The sequence below is a fragment of the Vanacampus margaritifer genome, chromosome 19 (assembly GCF_051991255.1).
Source record: "Vanacampus margaritifer isolate UIUO_Vmar chromosome 19, RoL_Vmar_1.0, whole genome shotgun sequence".
Lineage (NCBI taxonomy): Eukaryota > Metazoa > Chordata > Actinopteri > Syngnathiformes > Syngnathidae > Vanacampus > Vanacampus margaritifer.
In genome coordinates this window covers 7,763,094-7,780,568 of record NC_135450.1, presented here as the reverse complement: position 1 = coordinate 7,780,568, position 17,475 = coordinate 7,763,094, and the positions used below count along the sequence as shown (strand labels likewise).

The following is a 17,475-nucleotide window of genomic DNA, read 5'->3' as shown; positions in this document are numbered from 1 at the left end:
TTGTCGCCTAGGTTTTCTATTGGCTGCTGCTTGATGACATCACTTCTGCGTGACACACTTTCAAACGTCTTTATTCCAGTTAATATTGAAATGAATATACTTAAAATCACATTTAAAATCATCCCCAAAGGCTCATGTATTAAATGAATTACCAAAGACTAAAATGAAGGACATTTTCGCTATAATTATAGTTAGTTTGAGTTAGTTTTGTAAACATAAAATGTAGTTTAAGTTAGTTTTCGTTTTTTTAAAAGCATTTTCATTTTTTTTTAAAAATTTTGTTAATGAAAATGTTTTTTGAATTTTTGTTTTAGTTTTTTCGTTAGTTTTCATTAACTAAAATAATCTTTCCGGTGAGACACATAACAACATTTCATTGAACACCATTTTCATGATTTTTGGGGGGAAATATTTTAACATGAAGGGCTGAAATTTGAAGAAGTTGTCATTATTGTGGTGAAATATTATATATTATATAATATATTGGTAAAATATTGTGATTATTTACCGTAGTTGTACTAAAATTCATAATAGAGCTGTCATGAAGCTTTCAGTAATATTTTGCTTACCGCTCCATTAACACTTGTGACAGCATCTAGTCAAATTCATGTTTCCATTTAGAAATGATGAAGTAATACTACTACATTTCTCGGGAAAGCAATTTCTATGCAGCGAGAAGAATGTAATCAAAGGTACATCTGTGAAAAAAAGCAGTGGCCTCTTTGTAATTTAGCTCCGAATTAGGCAAACCCATTCCAATATCAAACTACTTTTTTTTTGCTGCTTTTCCAATTTTGCAAATGGGATGAATATTGACGCGCGTCTGTCAATCTGCACCGAGTGACTTTAAAGCACATTTGCTTCGTCTTCACTCTTGCTGCGCTGATGAGCTTCTCGGCACATGAAGGCTAGCAATCAGTGCGACGACGTTTGGAGAATATTCGGCTGGTGACATCAGTCTGGCAAGCCTGACGAAGGAGCGTGAGACAAAAGACGCTTTCCGCTGATGGAAGGGGGGGGGGGGGGGCGACCTTATCTGCGGAGGCGTGGAGCTCCGCGAGGGCCCCTGAGCGGTCGCAACTCGTCACCGTCACGGAGGGAAAAGTGTGCGATGAGATTAATGGAGGAGGAAGACTTGTTTTACAGAGTGGGCCGGCGCCGCGTTGACCTCAAGTACAGCGAAGATCGATATACTTTTCTTTTTTTTTGTGACCGATCCCAGTCTTGAGTAGTCACCGATACCAAGTACGGATACCGCTATTACTTTTAATTCATAAAATTTCCCCAAAAAAGCAATGACATCATTTTAAAGAAAGACGTATATCCCGATTTAGCATTTTTATTTAAAATGGCTTGAAATTAATATTCTATTTTACTAATTTCTACTTCCCACAAGTCACGAGTACTGATACATTGAAATGAGACCTAATATCGGCCCAATGGTATCAGTACTCGCCCACCCCTGAGAAGAAATTCTTTTGAAAACAATTTGCTTGTGCCCCTGTACAAGTCAAAGCCAGTGATGGGATGCTCGCAGCATAAATTCGAAAACAGTGGTGCATTGGCAACAACAAAAAATGTAATATAATGTGTTTTTTTAATGAGGAAAAAGTGCTGTCTGTAATATTAGACTTTATTACAACATACAGTAATGACATAATTAAATAGTTAAACAGTTTTTAAGCAGTTTATTTCTTTTTTTTTTTTGCTAAGGGTAATGAATATGACTGTTAAAATTATATTTTCTGTCTGCAGGTGTTGCTGCACTGTTTGTATTCAAATATCACATTGATGCTAATTGTGCCTGTGGTGTTTGCACGTATGCGTTAGCGTTGCCTTTAAGCTAGCAGACTCATGGCTAAAATGTGGTTGTTTTAAATACACTACATGTAATTATCTTTGTTTTTGGCTTTGGTTTAGTTTGGCAGTAAATTTCAACTGAGAGTGGCAATTAACAGCTTGAAGCGCTTTCTGTTTATCTGCCGAACTACCGGATGCAAATTGAGCTCACATACAGCGCTCATAAGTCAAGGCAATAGATAGCAGATGTAGAACGTCAGAAATGCTTTCAGGGATGTCGAAACGAGGACGCTATTGGTTTAGGATGATTTTTGACACACGCTACTTGAGGTAGGGTTAGGGATGTTGTTCTCCCACACAAGACAGCTCAAAACTTCCATTCTGTCAACTTTGAGGGAAACTTAACAGGCAGTGGCCGCAAATCCAGGTCCAGAAAGTAAAATTCCTGCCACAGGGTTTAGCCCCTGGTGCTAGCTAGCTAGCTCCTAGGGTGCTCGCTCACCTGCTAGGGAGCTAGCTAGCTAGCTCCTAGGGTGCTCGCTCACCTGCTAGGGAGCTAGCTAGCTAGGACCCGGGGCTAAAGCCAAACTGTGGCAGGGTTTTTATTTTCTTGACCTGGATTTTGCCACCTCTTACCTTGCAATGGTTTGCATTTGTTCCTTCATTTGGCTCCCTAGCTAGCTCCCATAGTGCTGGTTTACCTGCTACGGAGCTAGCTAGCTAGCTAGCACCAGACGCTAAAGCCAAACTGTGGCAGGGTTTTTACTTTCTGGACCTGGATTTGTCACCTCTGATAACAGGAATAGTTGACATACTTACAATAATATTAAGAATACACGTTCAATGTCATTTTCTCTCCACTAGACGACGTCAGGTGAGGACATGCGAGATTTTACCAAAGTGCTGAAGAACAAATTCCGCTCCAAGAAGTACTTCGCCAAGCACCCTCGACTGGGATATTTACCGGTCCAAACGGTCCTCGAGGGCGACAACATGGAAACGTAAGTGTCACTAAAGAGTTCTTCTACCAATCCAACCAAAAAACACAACCGATACAGTGGAAACGACAAAGTGGAAATTTACAGCTCAATTCATTTAACGTGAGAAAAGTCCGACTGAAATTTGAATTTGGAAACCAACCAGCTTTCCACTCTTTAGCTCCCACTGTGACCTATGGTTGATGAAACTGTTTTAAAAAAATGAACATCTGGCATTTTCATAACAAATCTCACACACCTGCGCACAAGCGGATGAGGAGTGTTCTTTACCCCCCTCTTTCCTCTCCTGTGTTTTTGCTTAATTATGCTTTGGCACAGTATTTGTTGCAGCTGCACCGTAGATCTCCTTAATGTAGAAGCGGCGCCAAGGCTGATTAACATCCTCGCGCAGCAATGTGTGGAAAAAATAAGAAATCCCACAGAGAGCCCTTTAACTTTAAAACCGCGTGATACCGACCCCCCATATTATCATCACTCTATCACCCCAATGCCTGTTTTTTTTTTCTTGCTTCACATGGCAGTAAGAGAAATTATTTTTAAAAATGAGAAAATAATGACAGTAATTTTTTGCATTTGAATATAATAGTTGATTAAATTATTATTTTTAATGTTAAAAATAAAATTGTTGGATAATAATAATAATTGGGATGTCAGGCGATTTAATTTATAATCGTAATTATTCGCACTTCAATAGTTAACTCACTATTAATCGCAAGTTTCATAGTTCTAAATGTACAATAAAATGTACAATAATTTTTTTCCTACGTTTTCATACCCTTGTTAACATAAAACTAATAGAAATATGGTTGCATCTTTTAGTCATTGATCCAGTCATTTAATAATAATTCATAAAATTGAGTTAAAATTAAAAAGATGTACTCTACGATAAAAAAAAGTGTCATATTGATTTGTGTTGAGATCATTTTTCTGCCACTAGATGGCAATATTGCATTTGTAAGACATTGGTGACAGCTAAGTGCATTTTCCTTTTCATATGAAGAGCTATTTAACCTTTAACATTAAGTAGCTTGTAAAATTCTGAACAGTTTTAAAATTGTAAAATACTTTTTGACCCCAGTCTCTACAAATATATGCATTATTATTAAATTCATTACTGCTAAACCTTGATTTGGACGTGTCTGCTGCGTTGCGACTGGAATTCCCCCAGTACAGGCTTTCCAAGTCAGGGGCGGTCATTAATTGTGCGTAAAAAAAAAATAGTGGCATTAAAGGAACTTTGAATTAACTCAAAATTAACACACTAATTTTGACACCCCTAAATAATAATAATAAAAGATTTCTCTAAGGTCATTTTTCTCATGTAATTAATAATTAACATACATAATAATTATTGTGCCTTTTTGAGACTAAATTGTCTCACAGTAGCAATTTTAACCGTTTTTTTTTTAAATTACTTTTTTTAAGTTTTCATTTTCTGTGCCTTTATCCAAAATCTCCTTTGTCTTCAAGTTCAATTTTCAATTTCTACCATCCACTTGCGCCTTGCAGATGGATGGAGGTTGAGTCTCTCTCACCCTCACTCTCCCTCCTCCTCATCCTCTGCTCACATTCTGAAGAATGACTCCTGCAGGGCTGCCCGGCCAATACATGCCTCCCGCAAGGCAAAAAGAGGCATTGTTTACAAAAATAATATTTTTTTTAAAAAGGAGATAGCTGGTACGAGATGACCCTTTCAATTATTGTTATGGTTTAACTGTATGTATGAATGTATTTATTTATTTATTTACTTATTTAGTAGTATATTTGTTGTATTCTTACTACGGCGTGTTGGGGCTACGTATAAATATTTTTTATTTTTTGGAGGGGGGGGGGGGGGGGTAAAATTCAGAGAGAAAAAAAAAACATTTTTTGCGAGTTTTTTCCTCAGAATATTACCCCCCCTCCCCCATTAAAAATAAATTAATTAATTATACATGGCCCTAATACGCTGTATTATAATAATGCATATTATTTTAATTAATCTATTATTGTTATTTTGGGTAAAATTGGATTATTGAGTTGCATACACCCAAGAAACTTATTCCGTTTCAAAGCTTTCAATACAACATATTATTTAGCATAAAATCAATTGATTATATCGAATACTGTATATATTCACTACTGAGTAAGTACAATTGTCAGGGATTATTGTCTGTTATATTTTGTGCATTTCGTTTTTTTCTTTGTACACATTTTTAGAACTTTATTGATCATTGTCTCTTGTATACATTTTATTTTTATGCTAATTAAAAAAATATGTTTTAGTAAGTTACTAAATGAATTATTAAATGGAGACAATAAACAAACAAATTACACAAAGTAAAAATCCTACAACAGCAGTAACTCATTAGAAAAGAAAAGAACATTTCAAACAAGAAAAATCAACATAACTGAAGTTAAATAGGTTCGTTAAAGAATCGGCTGGATGACTTCCTTCAATGTTACTTTTTCGGCCAGTTATCTTCCTTCCTCTCTCCTTTCCCTCACCTGCTGTGTTTTTGTGACCCACACTGAGTGGATTTGACCCGGACTTGTTTTTTGGTACCCCCTCAACCCAACCCAACCCCCCCTCTCCTCTTACAGTCCCGTCACCCTCATCAGCATGTGTCCGGAGCAGTACGAGTGAGTATCCACGACCGAGCACCGGAATGCCCTTTTATTTATTTTGAATACTTATTCATTTGATAACAAACCACACGTCGTCCGGCCTTTCCCCCACCCCGCCTCACCTCAACTAAAGCCACGCCTGCATTGCATGTCGCTTGCCTGCCTGACTCATCCACACCGGCTGCGCACGTGCTCACTTCCTTTCCTTAAAGCATTCCAAAGCAGCGGCTGTCGAAAGCCCTCCGGTCTGCTCGTACATCATCCGGTTCCCTCATTCCTCTTTGCAGGATGACGTTGTGGATGCTCCGCTTGGTTGTGTATGCGTGCGCGTGTATGTGTGTGTGCCTGTGAATCCTTTTAATGAGGTTTTGGTCGCTCGCCCAAACTCATTCATCTCCATTACACCATTCGTTTCCAGGCTGTCCCAGTCACCTCACTTGTCCCATGATGACACCCATTCCAGGATAGAGCAGTACGCCAGCAGGTATCCCAACCAATGTTTGAGCATTATTATATGAGCTCTTATTTCATCAATGGGTCCTTGGTTTATAATAGAGTTCCGTTCCTATGTAGAGTTTGTAGTATACCATGTAGAGTAGAATGCAAAAATCGGTGGACCTAGTAAAGAGCCCTGTGGAACACCGGCAGTATCTATCCACAGGTGGTCTCCAGTTTACGCAGGAGTTCCATTGCGATGGTGGTCACTAGTGGTGCAACTGATCATCATTGATCCATGGTCGGTCCGGATCAGGCCCCACGGTTTGGATCACGTCCGATCCGCGGATTGGTTGGTGGGGGTTGGTTGGGGGGACGGGGGGGCAAAAACAAAGTGCGCGTTCACAGTCGATGCCATTCTGACATGTCAAGGAAGCTGAAACATACTCAACGTAACAGGCTGAGCCTAACTTCACAAGAAAGTTTACCATATACAGCAGAGGTGGGCAATCTCAGTCCTCGAGGGCCGGAGCCCTGCAGGTTTTGTAGGTTTCTCACTTCCAACACAAGCTGATTCCAATCAACAGGATCGTTATCAGGCTTATGCAGAGCTTGCTGATGAGCTGATCATATATCAGCTGTGTTGGAGAAGGGCAACACGCAAAACCTGCAGGACTGCGGCCCTCGATGCCCACCTCTGATATACAGTAATACATTGTCAGCAAAGCAAAAGACGTTACTTTATCGTAGTTGATTGACATTGTAGTTGCGACCAACATCAACACAACGCTATCCCGAGCACATGTTCAATCGTTAATTTAGGACACTAAGAAACCGCTAATTAATTATGCCGTCATTGTATGATATGGCAGAAGTCTCCGACGTAAGTGGCTAGCGGCTAGCTGTTAGCATGACCAACGAGTGTGTGGCTGCTGGCTGGTAAGTTTGACAGCTTACTTAAATTTTTCAATATTCTGGACCTAGGCTACTTTTTAATTCACTCTCCATTTTTAAAGGAAGAGAAGTGCCTTAAATTGCACGTTGGGGTCTTTTCATTATATATATATAAAAAAAAAGATAAATAGAGCTTTGTCTTCATTTATATTATAAAAAAGTTTTGCCCATTAAAAAAGAAAAACTTTCAACTCAAACTTAGCTGTTTTGATTATAGGAACACAGCTTTAAGCCATTATTAATATCTTGTTATTTTACACATGAACCATGTACAAATAAGAATGTTTCTGCCTCATATTGCACTTAAAAGTTGTGTTCCTAAATCCTAAATGGCTATATTAGACATTTTGTATATATATATATATATATATATATATATATATATATATATATATTATTATTATTTAATGGGAAAACCCGTTTTACAAAATAAATGAAGACACTAAATCCTACACGACTATATCAGACATTTTGAATAGATTATTTTTTTTATTTAATGGAAAAAGCGCTTTACAAAATAAAGACAAAGTACTATTTATCCTTTTTTTTTTTTTTCTTTCTAATCCGATCCGTGACTCAAATCAGTGATCCGATCCGAACCGTGACTTTTGTGGCCTGTTGCACCTCAAGTGGTGCCATATTTGTACACAAGTCAGAGCACACTGTTAACTTACATGAAAATGTGCTAACCCGCTAGTAAGCTCATAAATGCAGTAAATATTTGCAGGATTTAGTAGTGAGCCTTGTGGAACGCCACGAGTAACTCTCTGCAGGAGGTCCTCAGTTTATGAACCTTCCTGTTGTGTCACAGGTCAAATTGACAAAATCTTCTTTTTATGCCAATATTTCCGTTCTTCTCATCGTTTTGAGTTATTACATTATTTATGATTAGAAACTGCATCACACTGACTTCTGACCATTTTTGATGTACCAAACAAACAAATGTAACAGGACAGTTTGTTGTGCAGGCTGTTACACAAAACAGAACACTCGTTCCTGTGGGTATAAAGAGATTTTTAGAGCTAAAGAGTCAGGAAATTATAGATTGACTTGCCTAAAATGTAAAATAAATCATTATTCAGAAAATTATGGATTTGGAGAATGACGGAGACAAACTCGCTACACTGATATGAACATCATCATCAGTATAAATCATTGCCGGGGAGATGTTCTTACAAATGCACCATAGAGATTCACTAAATGTGATCAAATAAACTTTTTTTTACACAATACTGAGTACAGCGAGTGAAATGACACATGATAACATAACTAGTGTCATTTTCACCATTCGGTGAGACAAGACTCACTTTAGACCATTTCAAGTGCATTCGGAGGAATCTGAAGTCTTTGCCTGACATGGAATGCTCAGATCACATGACCTCCATTGCTGGCTTTGGACTAATAATGTAATGCCACCGCTGTGTGCCGTATCGAACCATGGGCCAACTACGCAGCGGGTGATGGCTTTCGCTTCATCATCAGCTAGCACATGTTCTTCCACGTTGGTATTTGGAGCCATCACACGTGGGACAAATTACACCTTGAGCCTCCAAATAGTGATCTGAGGGTGTCGATTTACTTAACTACAGAGGCGACATTTACCATAACAGTTTTTGCCACATAGCAAATGAAAATGTTTTTGCTTCACAAGTGGGACACAAGCTGTCTCTAGAATAAAATAGGCAACTTTTGGTGTTTACCAGTGTTATGACGATAATAAAGGAAATAAAACCGCAACACTCTCGTTCTCCTCATTTTCTGCCAAATGTTACATTTCATCATGAAGAGTTTGTGTCTGTGACCGAGTTTCAGTAATTACACGCTTAGATCGGGAAAAACAGGCTCATTAGTGCCTCGCCTCCGGAGCCACATGCTCCTATTAGATTGCGCTAGTAGATATTTGTAAGGAAACAACCCTCAGAATCGGAAGAGTTCTGCATCAAACAACTTCGGAATTCATGCCAAAAGTTGGAATTTCTGAATCATAAACAGCTGAAGGATGTGGTCGTCTATCATTGGTGGGGAAAAACTCTCACTCTTTGTACTTTAATAACCTTTAATGTCCATTCAGAGATTTGTTTCTAAAGACATGTTTGCTAAAAATGTGCAAAGACAGAACTATGTAGTACTGGCCACTTTAGAGCGCCTCATTGTTGGCTGTGAGTGTGCGCACATCACAAGGAGAAATGCAGAAGTGTAGAGTGGTGAGACTCGTTTTTTTCCCCCCCCTTAAATGTCTAACTTGACAGCAACCATGTTGATCAATGTTTGAGCTAGTGTGGCTGCATTAGAGCGCCTCGTTGTCACAGTGTCAAAAAGACCACCCGATTGGATATATTTTAGCCACTGGAGGATTTTCCCCATTATTTTACCTTTCTGTTTTTTTTTATGGAGTCCCGTCATCCATGGAGGTTGAAAAAAGTAGTCAGCCTATTTTGACTAAGAATAGAAAATACAGAAAAATAAATGGTCGACTAATGTAGAGGATACGGGAAAAATCTACTTCAGTACCACACTGTTCTGGTTCCATTATTTCTTCTGATGAATGTGTGACATTTCCCAGCGCAAATGTTGAGTGATGATGTTTGTGTCTCAGGTTGGCTCAGATGGAGAGGTCCAACGGATCGTTGCCGACAGACAGCAGCTCGGCCACGGGAAGCATGTAAGTCCCATTTTTTATGAATATTAATGTTTTCACATTTGGCCCATCTGAAATCTGTTAAAATTGGCAGATTTTTGCTGATTTTAAAATAGATAATATCGGCTTATTTAATTCACTCCCAGCCATTTTCACTGAAGCAACCCCCTTCACTCCTGGTGGTATTACTGGATTTTGATTGATTTTGCAAGGCCCACAGAATATTGTTATATTGCTATAAAAATATGCAACCTACCAAAAAAAAGATTAGAGTCTCTTCTTTCATTAGGAATAAAAAGTATATTTCTATCTTTTTCCGTTTTGCAGCAATTAGCATTATAATATAGCCAAGTTTCATCATTTTTCACATTCCTGGTGAAAACAATGGCTTATTGCAACATGGCCCTGGTCGATCTCTTATACTCTGCTGCCACCTGCTGGCCGTTTTAGACCAAAAGACAAGAGCCTCTTCTTTCATCATCTTTTGTAATAACTGCCATTGCTTCAGGTCAGAAGCTGCATCAGAACCTTCTGTATGCTCTAGCATAAAATATATATATATATATTTTTAAACGTATAAATATGTTTTTGGGACTGAAGGACAAAGTATTAAAAAACATATTTCCCCCCCCAAAAAAAAAAAAAAAAAAAACATTTATAGTTGAATTGGCCGGCCAATTAACCAATCCAGCCCTACACAGAAGATTTGATAATGTGATTAATTTAAGTTACGATCATAGTCACAGAAGAAATTAAACTTGTAAGTCAAGGTAGCACTGTAGCTGAAAAGCCATCAAAGTGTTTCTCCAGGAATTGTTGGAGACTTTGCGACAGCTGGGAGAGATTGGGGTGCCGAGCAAGTGATTGGTTTCAGCGTCGCTGATAACAGCGCTTTATCTTGATCAGACGTAGTGAGAGAGAGCGGGAGAGAGATGTAAAACTGTGCTGAAAAGTGCTGAACTCCATTTTGTGTGCGTATATGTGCGCCCGTCAGCCAGCCCAGTGTGTATTAGTCCTATCACCAAACTGGAGGAAATTAAAGACGCTTGAACCCAGGGACACGAGTGAACGTGCACGTGATTACAATGATTAACACCTCTCAGTGTTGGGTGAAAAGTCAGCGGCGTTCCCGTCTGAGCCATGCGGCTGCCCTTACAGCTGTATATTCATTCATTTTATAATGAAGACATGAAACCCGATTCGAGTGTCAATCAAGGCAACATATCTTAATAATGGAACGATTTACATACAGTTCATGTATTTGATCTCATGAAATGTGATGTTGCTATTGTAGAAGTGTACTTGAGAGTGATTGTTAAAGATTCTTGTGAATTTTTGTCTGACATCAGATTTTAGAATTTGAGGGTCTGCGGGGTATTTTTTTAGCTAATTAAACCTCTCATGTTTCATTTTTCATTTTAGGTTTTATGATTGTTAAACGTGATTAGTTTTTAGTATTTTTTTTTTTTTTTACTTTGTCATTTTTTAAAAATATATGTAAATTGATTTTTATTTTTTATTGTGTCTTTTTATATGATTTTGAGTAAATGTATTTTGCAGAATTTTGATTAATTTTATCTCCTTGTTTTTCGTCATTTTTGTTCATTTTATAATTTATTTTATTTCATTTGACTGCATATTTTTGAGATTCTTTGATTTTTAGTAGTTGGTAATTTATTATTTTTAGTAAAAAAAAAAGGTGGTGTTTAATTGTATACATTTAGTATTATATTTTATTGTTTATAGTTTATTTCATTTGTAGTCTGTTTTATTTTTTCTAATCATTTTTTACATGATCATTTTTAACTTTTGAATATATTTTATGGATTTTTTTTAGTCATTTTATTTTATTTTGTCGAATCATTTTTTGGGGGTCATTTTTAGTTTATTTAAATTTTTATCACTTTTTAATAAGTTTTTTATTTGCAAACATTTTGTTTTGGATATTTTGTATTTCATTTCATTTTTTACAATCATCCATTTTTTTAGTTCGATTTAGATTTTGTATTTATCTTATTTTAATTGTTTATTTTACTTTATTTTTGTTGCCTATTTATCTTTTTCCTTTCTTCTATTCCTAAATTTCCATTTTATTTGACTTTTTTTATAGTTTCAAATATGTTGTATTTTATTAATATTTTTAAAATATGATTCAAAGAACAAAAAATGCTTGTGCAAATGGTTAAGGGAATTGCATTAGGATAGAAATAATAAAAAAATGTTGAAGCAGTAGAAGAGTTGCACAGCGTGAAGTCAGCCAGCCAAGCCCTTCGAGGAGCTAAGTAGGACGTCATCTTCATCATCATCATCATCACCATCCATGTTGCATGGCTTCCATGCTGTGGCGAGCGCACCCTTGATGCCACTTCGCGTGACCTTAAACGCTTTGATCAGCGCGAGCGTCAAAGTCCCCCACAGCTGAAAAATGAAATAATAGAGTGGGATAAAAACAAAAGAGTTGCCGAGGAAGATGGATTAAAATGTGTGACAAACACATTATGCCCACTCCCACTCAGCTCCTTTTTGTCTTTGTGTCTTCTTCATACAAACCTGACGCCCATACACAAATGCGCGGGAAGGAGGTGAGGAAGATGATGACGACGAAGGCTGAACAAAAAACACCCACTGGACTGCAATTTGAACGGAATCACTCCCTATTCACTATATGGGGCCCTATATAGTCACTGGGCCATTTTGTAGTGCTGTAGTGAGCATATGTTCTCCCCTATATACAGTAGAGCCCTCAATTAATGTATCCCATATCGCATTTTGAAAAGTAGTGAACAAAACGGCAGCGTGCATCATATTTTGTGCGTTGCATCTGGAAAGTACAACTAATTAACGCCTTCTAATTCGCCCTTCCTCTCTGATTTTGCTGGCTTTGTGCGAGTGGTTTTATGTGAGGATAATTGGCTTTTATGTCTGTGAGTGCGTGTTTGTGTGTGTACATCAGCACACTTTATTGTGTTGCTTAACGATGTTTCTGTTAATTGTTCATTTAAAAAGTTCAAGTGCAAAGTTGCTCCGTAGAAGAATTGGATTTTGACCTTTGGTGTTTGTGTGTGTGCTTAAAGTCCCTGTAAAGTTGAAATAAATGTCTTCTAATAAGGCTTCAAAATTGTAAAAAAATCAAGCTGTTGGCTTTTCCACGCCATGACAACGAGGCGCTCTAAAGTAGTGCAAAAGCCCCTGTCCACGCTCTGGCTGTCACATTGGACGTTAGTTTTTCCCACGTTACTCTTCCTCCTTCTCTCTGTGACATGCATGCACTCATGGTAGACAACGAGGCGCTCTAAAGCAGCCAAGCCAGCCACACGTCCCTTTCCATATGCAGACTGTTGTCCTTTTTTTTTTTTTTTATTCCCACTCCTGGCTTTTCTGTCTTATTTGTGCCTTGCGCACACTCACAGCCAACAATGAGGCACTCTAAAACGGCCATGCCATCAGACTGTCTTTTTTTGTTTTTAATTCCCACTCCTGCCTTTTCTGTCTTATTTGTGCCTTGCGCACACTCACAGCCAACAATGAGGCACTCTAAAACGGCCATGCCAGCAGACTGTCTTTTTTAATTTTAAATTCCCACTCCTGCCTTTTCTGTCTTATTTGTGCCTTGCGCACACTCACAGCCAACAATGAGGCACTCTAAAACGGCCATGCCAGCAGACTGTCTTTTTTAATTTTAAATTCCCACTCCTGCCTTTTCTGTCTTATTTGTGCCTTGCGCACACTCACAGCCAACAATGAGGCACTCTAAAACGGCCATGCCAGCAGACTATCCCAAAGGAAGCTTTATTTTTGAAAAGTAGGCGTATGTAGCTAAATAAATGTCAAAATTTTGCCAAATGTTAACAAAAGTCCATAAGTTCTTATAGTGGAGTTTGGCGACTCATGCTGAATGAACTCCAAAGTCCGTCACTCTTGATTGTTTTCCCCGCAAAAAAAATCACAATAATCGGGATAACATGAATGAACACAGTGCAGGCCTTAATTACGTGCATGTTGGGTTGTGGCTTGTGGCTCGCTCGCAACCCGCTGATCCGAACTGGCTGCCAGCCACGCACCCTAATAATGTGTATGCGCGTTACAGATGTCCAAAAGAGAATCCTTACTTAGGAAGTCGGCCATGAGTCCCCGCCGCTGTTTTTATTTTTATTTTTATTTAAATTTTATTTTTTTACCCCTGCTTTTTAATATCCATCACTGTGTTGTTGTTTTTTTATTGCTTTTTTAATATCATCCCACTTTGAATTCCCTTCCATGCTTGTCGTGCAAAAGGGAAGCAATACCTGTCAATGCAGAGAATACCGCCTTCACTCATCCCCATTGAAAGTCCAGTAATATGAATGTTCATTTTTCATTTGGCTCGAGCAGTTGTGTGTGAAGTTTGCTTTTTAAAAAAAATAAAATTATATTAGTATTCAATATTAATTTAGTTGGCACATTTAGAGATACTTATTATAAATTATTAAACATGAAAAAAACATGTTTTATGGTAGCAAAGATTTTTTTTTATAAGAATATAGTCTAAATCTGAGCACATCTGAGTCCACTGTATACTAAATTTATTTATATTGTATTTCAGCAATTCTTCAATACTTGTCCAAATGCTCGACAGTAATTTGCTTTTATTATGACATGTAATTCTCTTTTAAATGAGTATTCCGTGTCTGTAGTAGCCTGAAGGACTGAAGGTGTCCCACTTAATACCCCTGAGTAGATCTGACAGCACAAACACAGTGACAGCAACATTGATCGCAAGGCGACTTTGAAATCGTAGCCTTCAAAAGACCTATTTTGTTATTTTGTTGAATTGTTCTTTTTATGCTAGAGCTCAAATATTTTCCTTTTTTTCTGCTTTTCTTGTATCCTCCCTCTTCACGTCTCATTATTTCTTTCTCAGCTAGAGCTCAAATATTTTCCTTTTTTTCTGCTTTTCTTGTATCCTCCCTCTTCACGTCTCATTATTTCTTTCTCAGCTGCTCGCTTTGTCGTCATTTAAACCCGCCTTCATGCCTAGAATACTGCATAAAAAGTCCCCGTGCCCATATCCTATGCTCACCCACCCCCACATTTTCTTTCACCCAATGCATTGTGGGGAAAGTTAGATGAAAGACATCTACAGTGTTCCCCCCCACGAAATGAGAGTTCAACCTTCATGCCGTGCTGAATTTTTTTCTTCTGTTTTTGTGTGTAAAGGTCTTTGGGTTTGTTGGGTAAAATGGAACAGTCAAAAACCAAAATGGGGATGTCTGTCTTCAGTGATGGGTATGTTCCAGATTCACCCGTGATAGGTCTGCAAAATATAAAAATGCATAAGCATTTTATAAAATAATTGTAAACTTTTCACCCACTTTCAACGTTATTAAAACACACTTTTAAATACAAATGTTCTCCTGCTCTCGCGCATGCAGTTTTCTCTAAACAGTGCTTGCTTTAAAGTATTTATTTTTCCGAGTTGCGTTTACTGTAAATATGAAAAGTGCTTGTTTTAAGATGTTTATTTATCACTCCAGGTTGAGGTTTACTGTAAAACTGACATGAAGCAAAAAGAAAATTACACATTGTACATTTAAACATCAAAATGTTCAACCAAACCGTTATATTTTGTCCAACAAAGGTCTGCTAGCCAAAATTAGCATAGATGCTAAGGTAGCTACTTTAACACACAAAGAGCACCAACACACGCACACAGAGTATACAATAATATTCACAGGCACATATATTCTCTCTGCTCTGTAAGTAATGTATATAAAACAGCAAAATGTGGTATTTTACAAGAATACAAGAATGTTATAAAAAAAAAAAAAACAGGGGGCTCTGTTTATCATGGAAGCCACGTACCAGACCTAACGGCAAAAGGTAAAAATCTGACATTTTTGTACATTTCAAAAAGGTCATACGTCACAATTTTTAGAGAGTTTTTTTTAAGTGAAAATCATACCAGAATGTCATATTTTACCAAAAATAATCATATTTGTTAAATATGAAAATATCAAAGATTTTTTTTTCAATAGTACAATTGTAATCTTACTAGAAGAAAGTTTCTTCTAGTAAGTTTCTTCTAGTAAGTTCCAATAGTCATATAGCGAACCTCGTTTATTACTGGCATTTTCAAGAAAAATTAAATTTTTATGAGCCAAGTGTTGTCATCAGGAACAAGCCAAATTTTGCTAGCCAAAATTAGCGCAGATGCTACGGTAGCTACTTTAACACACAAAGAGCAACAACAGCAACGCACACAATAATATTCACAGGCACATATATTCTCTCTGCTCTGTAAGTAATATATATAAAACAGCTAAACATGGTACAGTACGACACTGAATGATGAACCGCATGATAGCGGAGGTTCATTGTATTGTTGTTAGCTAACTTAGCTTTGCATTAGCACCATTCCTGTTATTGACTTGAGCTGATGTAATTCTGGTCTATTTCACACAGCAAACTAGTTGAAGTTTGCTTTTACTTTGGAAAAGGCATGAAAAGGTTACCACAAATCTCCTCCCTAAAAGGAAACGGTGCTTTAAATTGGTCTCTTAATGCAAAGAGCGATTAAAACAAAACAAAACAAAACAAAAGAAGCTTATTCTTTTTATGTTGTTACATCCCTGTGGAGTCTGAACAGACGCATCAGCCAGCAAAAGAGGAGGCAATAGCCTCAACCCTTGCATAGTTTAACTGCAACGATGACGAGAATGAGCTATATGTGGGCGGATGACACACCAAAAGTGCACAAACAACAAACAGTGATCTCGACTGCATTTTGTCTTTTATTGCTCTTTAGTACATGAGATTATTTTATACGATGGTTTTGAATCCTGCACGGTCCTGATAAGCATATGCGCTACATTTACTGCACAAGTCAACACTTAACTACCCGCCGGAGATCATCGATGAAGATGGTGCAACAGCAGCATTACCCCCCCCCCCGGCAGAGATATACTATCTCTCTTCTCTATTGCACACTTAATGCAATGCAAATGCAGTTTGACTCTGTAGTGAGAAGAGAAGTTTGGTCAATTGGATTATCTATCCTAATACACGATCCTAGCCAGGCTTGTGGCAGGATGAACTTCAATGCTTTGAATACATTGGTATTAACCTTTTGTGTGATGTGCCGTTAAAACCTGATATATTTTAATGCTCATGGTTTGATTGTCAATCTGGGAAGAAGAAAAAAACATGGCAACACTCCAGTCAGATCAGATATGGCCCCAAATCACATATACACAAAAAAAACGGCATGTATTTCTTTCCAGCTCCATTTTAATCCTCACATCTGCCCTGTTGCACCTGCTCTAAATCCCCTTCATTCCACTTTATCAACTAGATAAATGTGCTGCTGTTTATGCAGGGTTTGCGGAGCTTAAAGCAAAGCTGTGCCAAAATAGCTTCATGTAACATGGTGAAAGTGCTATTTATTTTATTAATACATTTGTAGGGTTACACACTTGGATGGAATTTCCTCAACCCCCAAAAAGTCCATTTATGTTATCACCGGCTACATTTGGAAACTCAGTAAAGATGTAAAAAAAAAACCTGATTCTAAAGTTTCTCTTCCACAAAGTAGCATCCCTAAGAATTTTGGGATTTTTTTTTTTTATGAGATGAAATTATGTAGGCTCTTTTATCATGACTAGAATCTGAAGCGGCCATTTTAGGATTTTAGCTTTTGGCATAGCCATGTGTTTCATGATTTTTCCCAAAATATGAAATTCCATGTTTTTCCACACTCTAAAAAGAGAATTGTTGAACCATTTTAAGAATACAAATTGAATTGTTGACTAACTTTTAAAAAAAAAGTTGCTTCAATTGGTAAAACACGATTGAATTAATTGAAGTTAATTCAAAGTGAATATATTAAGTTTAATTAATTATGAGTTCAATAAACTTAATATGTTCACTTTGGATTAATTTTGGATTAATTTAATTCAAGGGAATATATTAAGTTTAATGATCTAATTATTGACTTTAGATTAACTGAATTCCTTGTGTGTTACCAATAAAGCGTTTTTTTGTTTGTTTTTAAAGTGGTCAACAATT

At 37.4% G+C, this 17,475-nt stretch overlaps 1 protein-coding gene across 6 annotated transcripts in view; it reads left to right on the top strand.

Annotated features, from left to right (window-relative positions):
* The window catches only part of utrn (utrophin), a 160,033-nt gene that overhangs the window by 134,965 nt on the left and 7,593 nt on the right, over positions 1 to 17,475 (top strand). For 4 of the 6 annotated variants that reach the window (XM_077551971.1, XM_077551970.1, XM_077551969.1 and 1 more), the window contains 4 exons: positions 2,665 to 2,801; positions 5,382 to 5,420; positions 5,824 to 5,889; positions 9,391 to 9,456. In XM_077551971.1, coding sequence (XP_077408097.1) covers positions 2,665 to 2,801; positions 5,382 to 5,420; positions 5,824 to 5,889; positions 9,391 to 9,456 — 308 coding nt within the window. The remainder of the gene's footprint in view (positions 1 to 2,664; positions 2,802 to 5,381; positions 5,421 to 5,823; positions 5,890 to 9,390; positions 9,457 to 17,475) is intronic. The other 2 variants (XM_077551972.1, XM_077551973.1) reach the window with 2 other exon arrangements.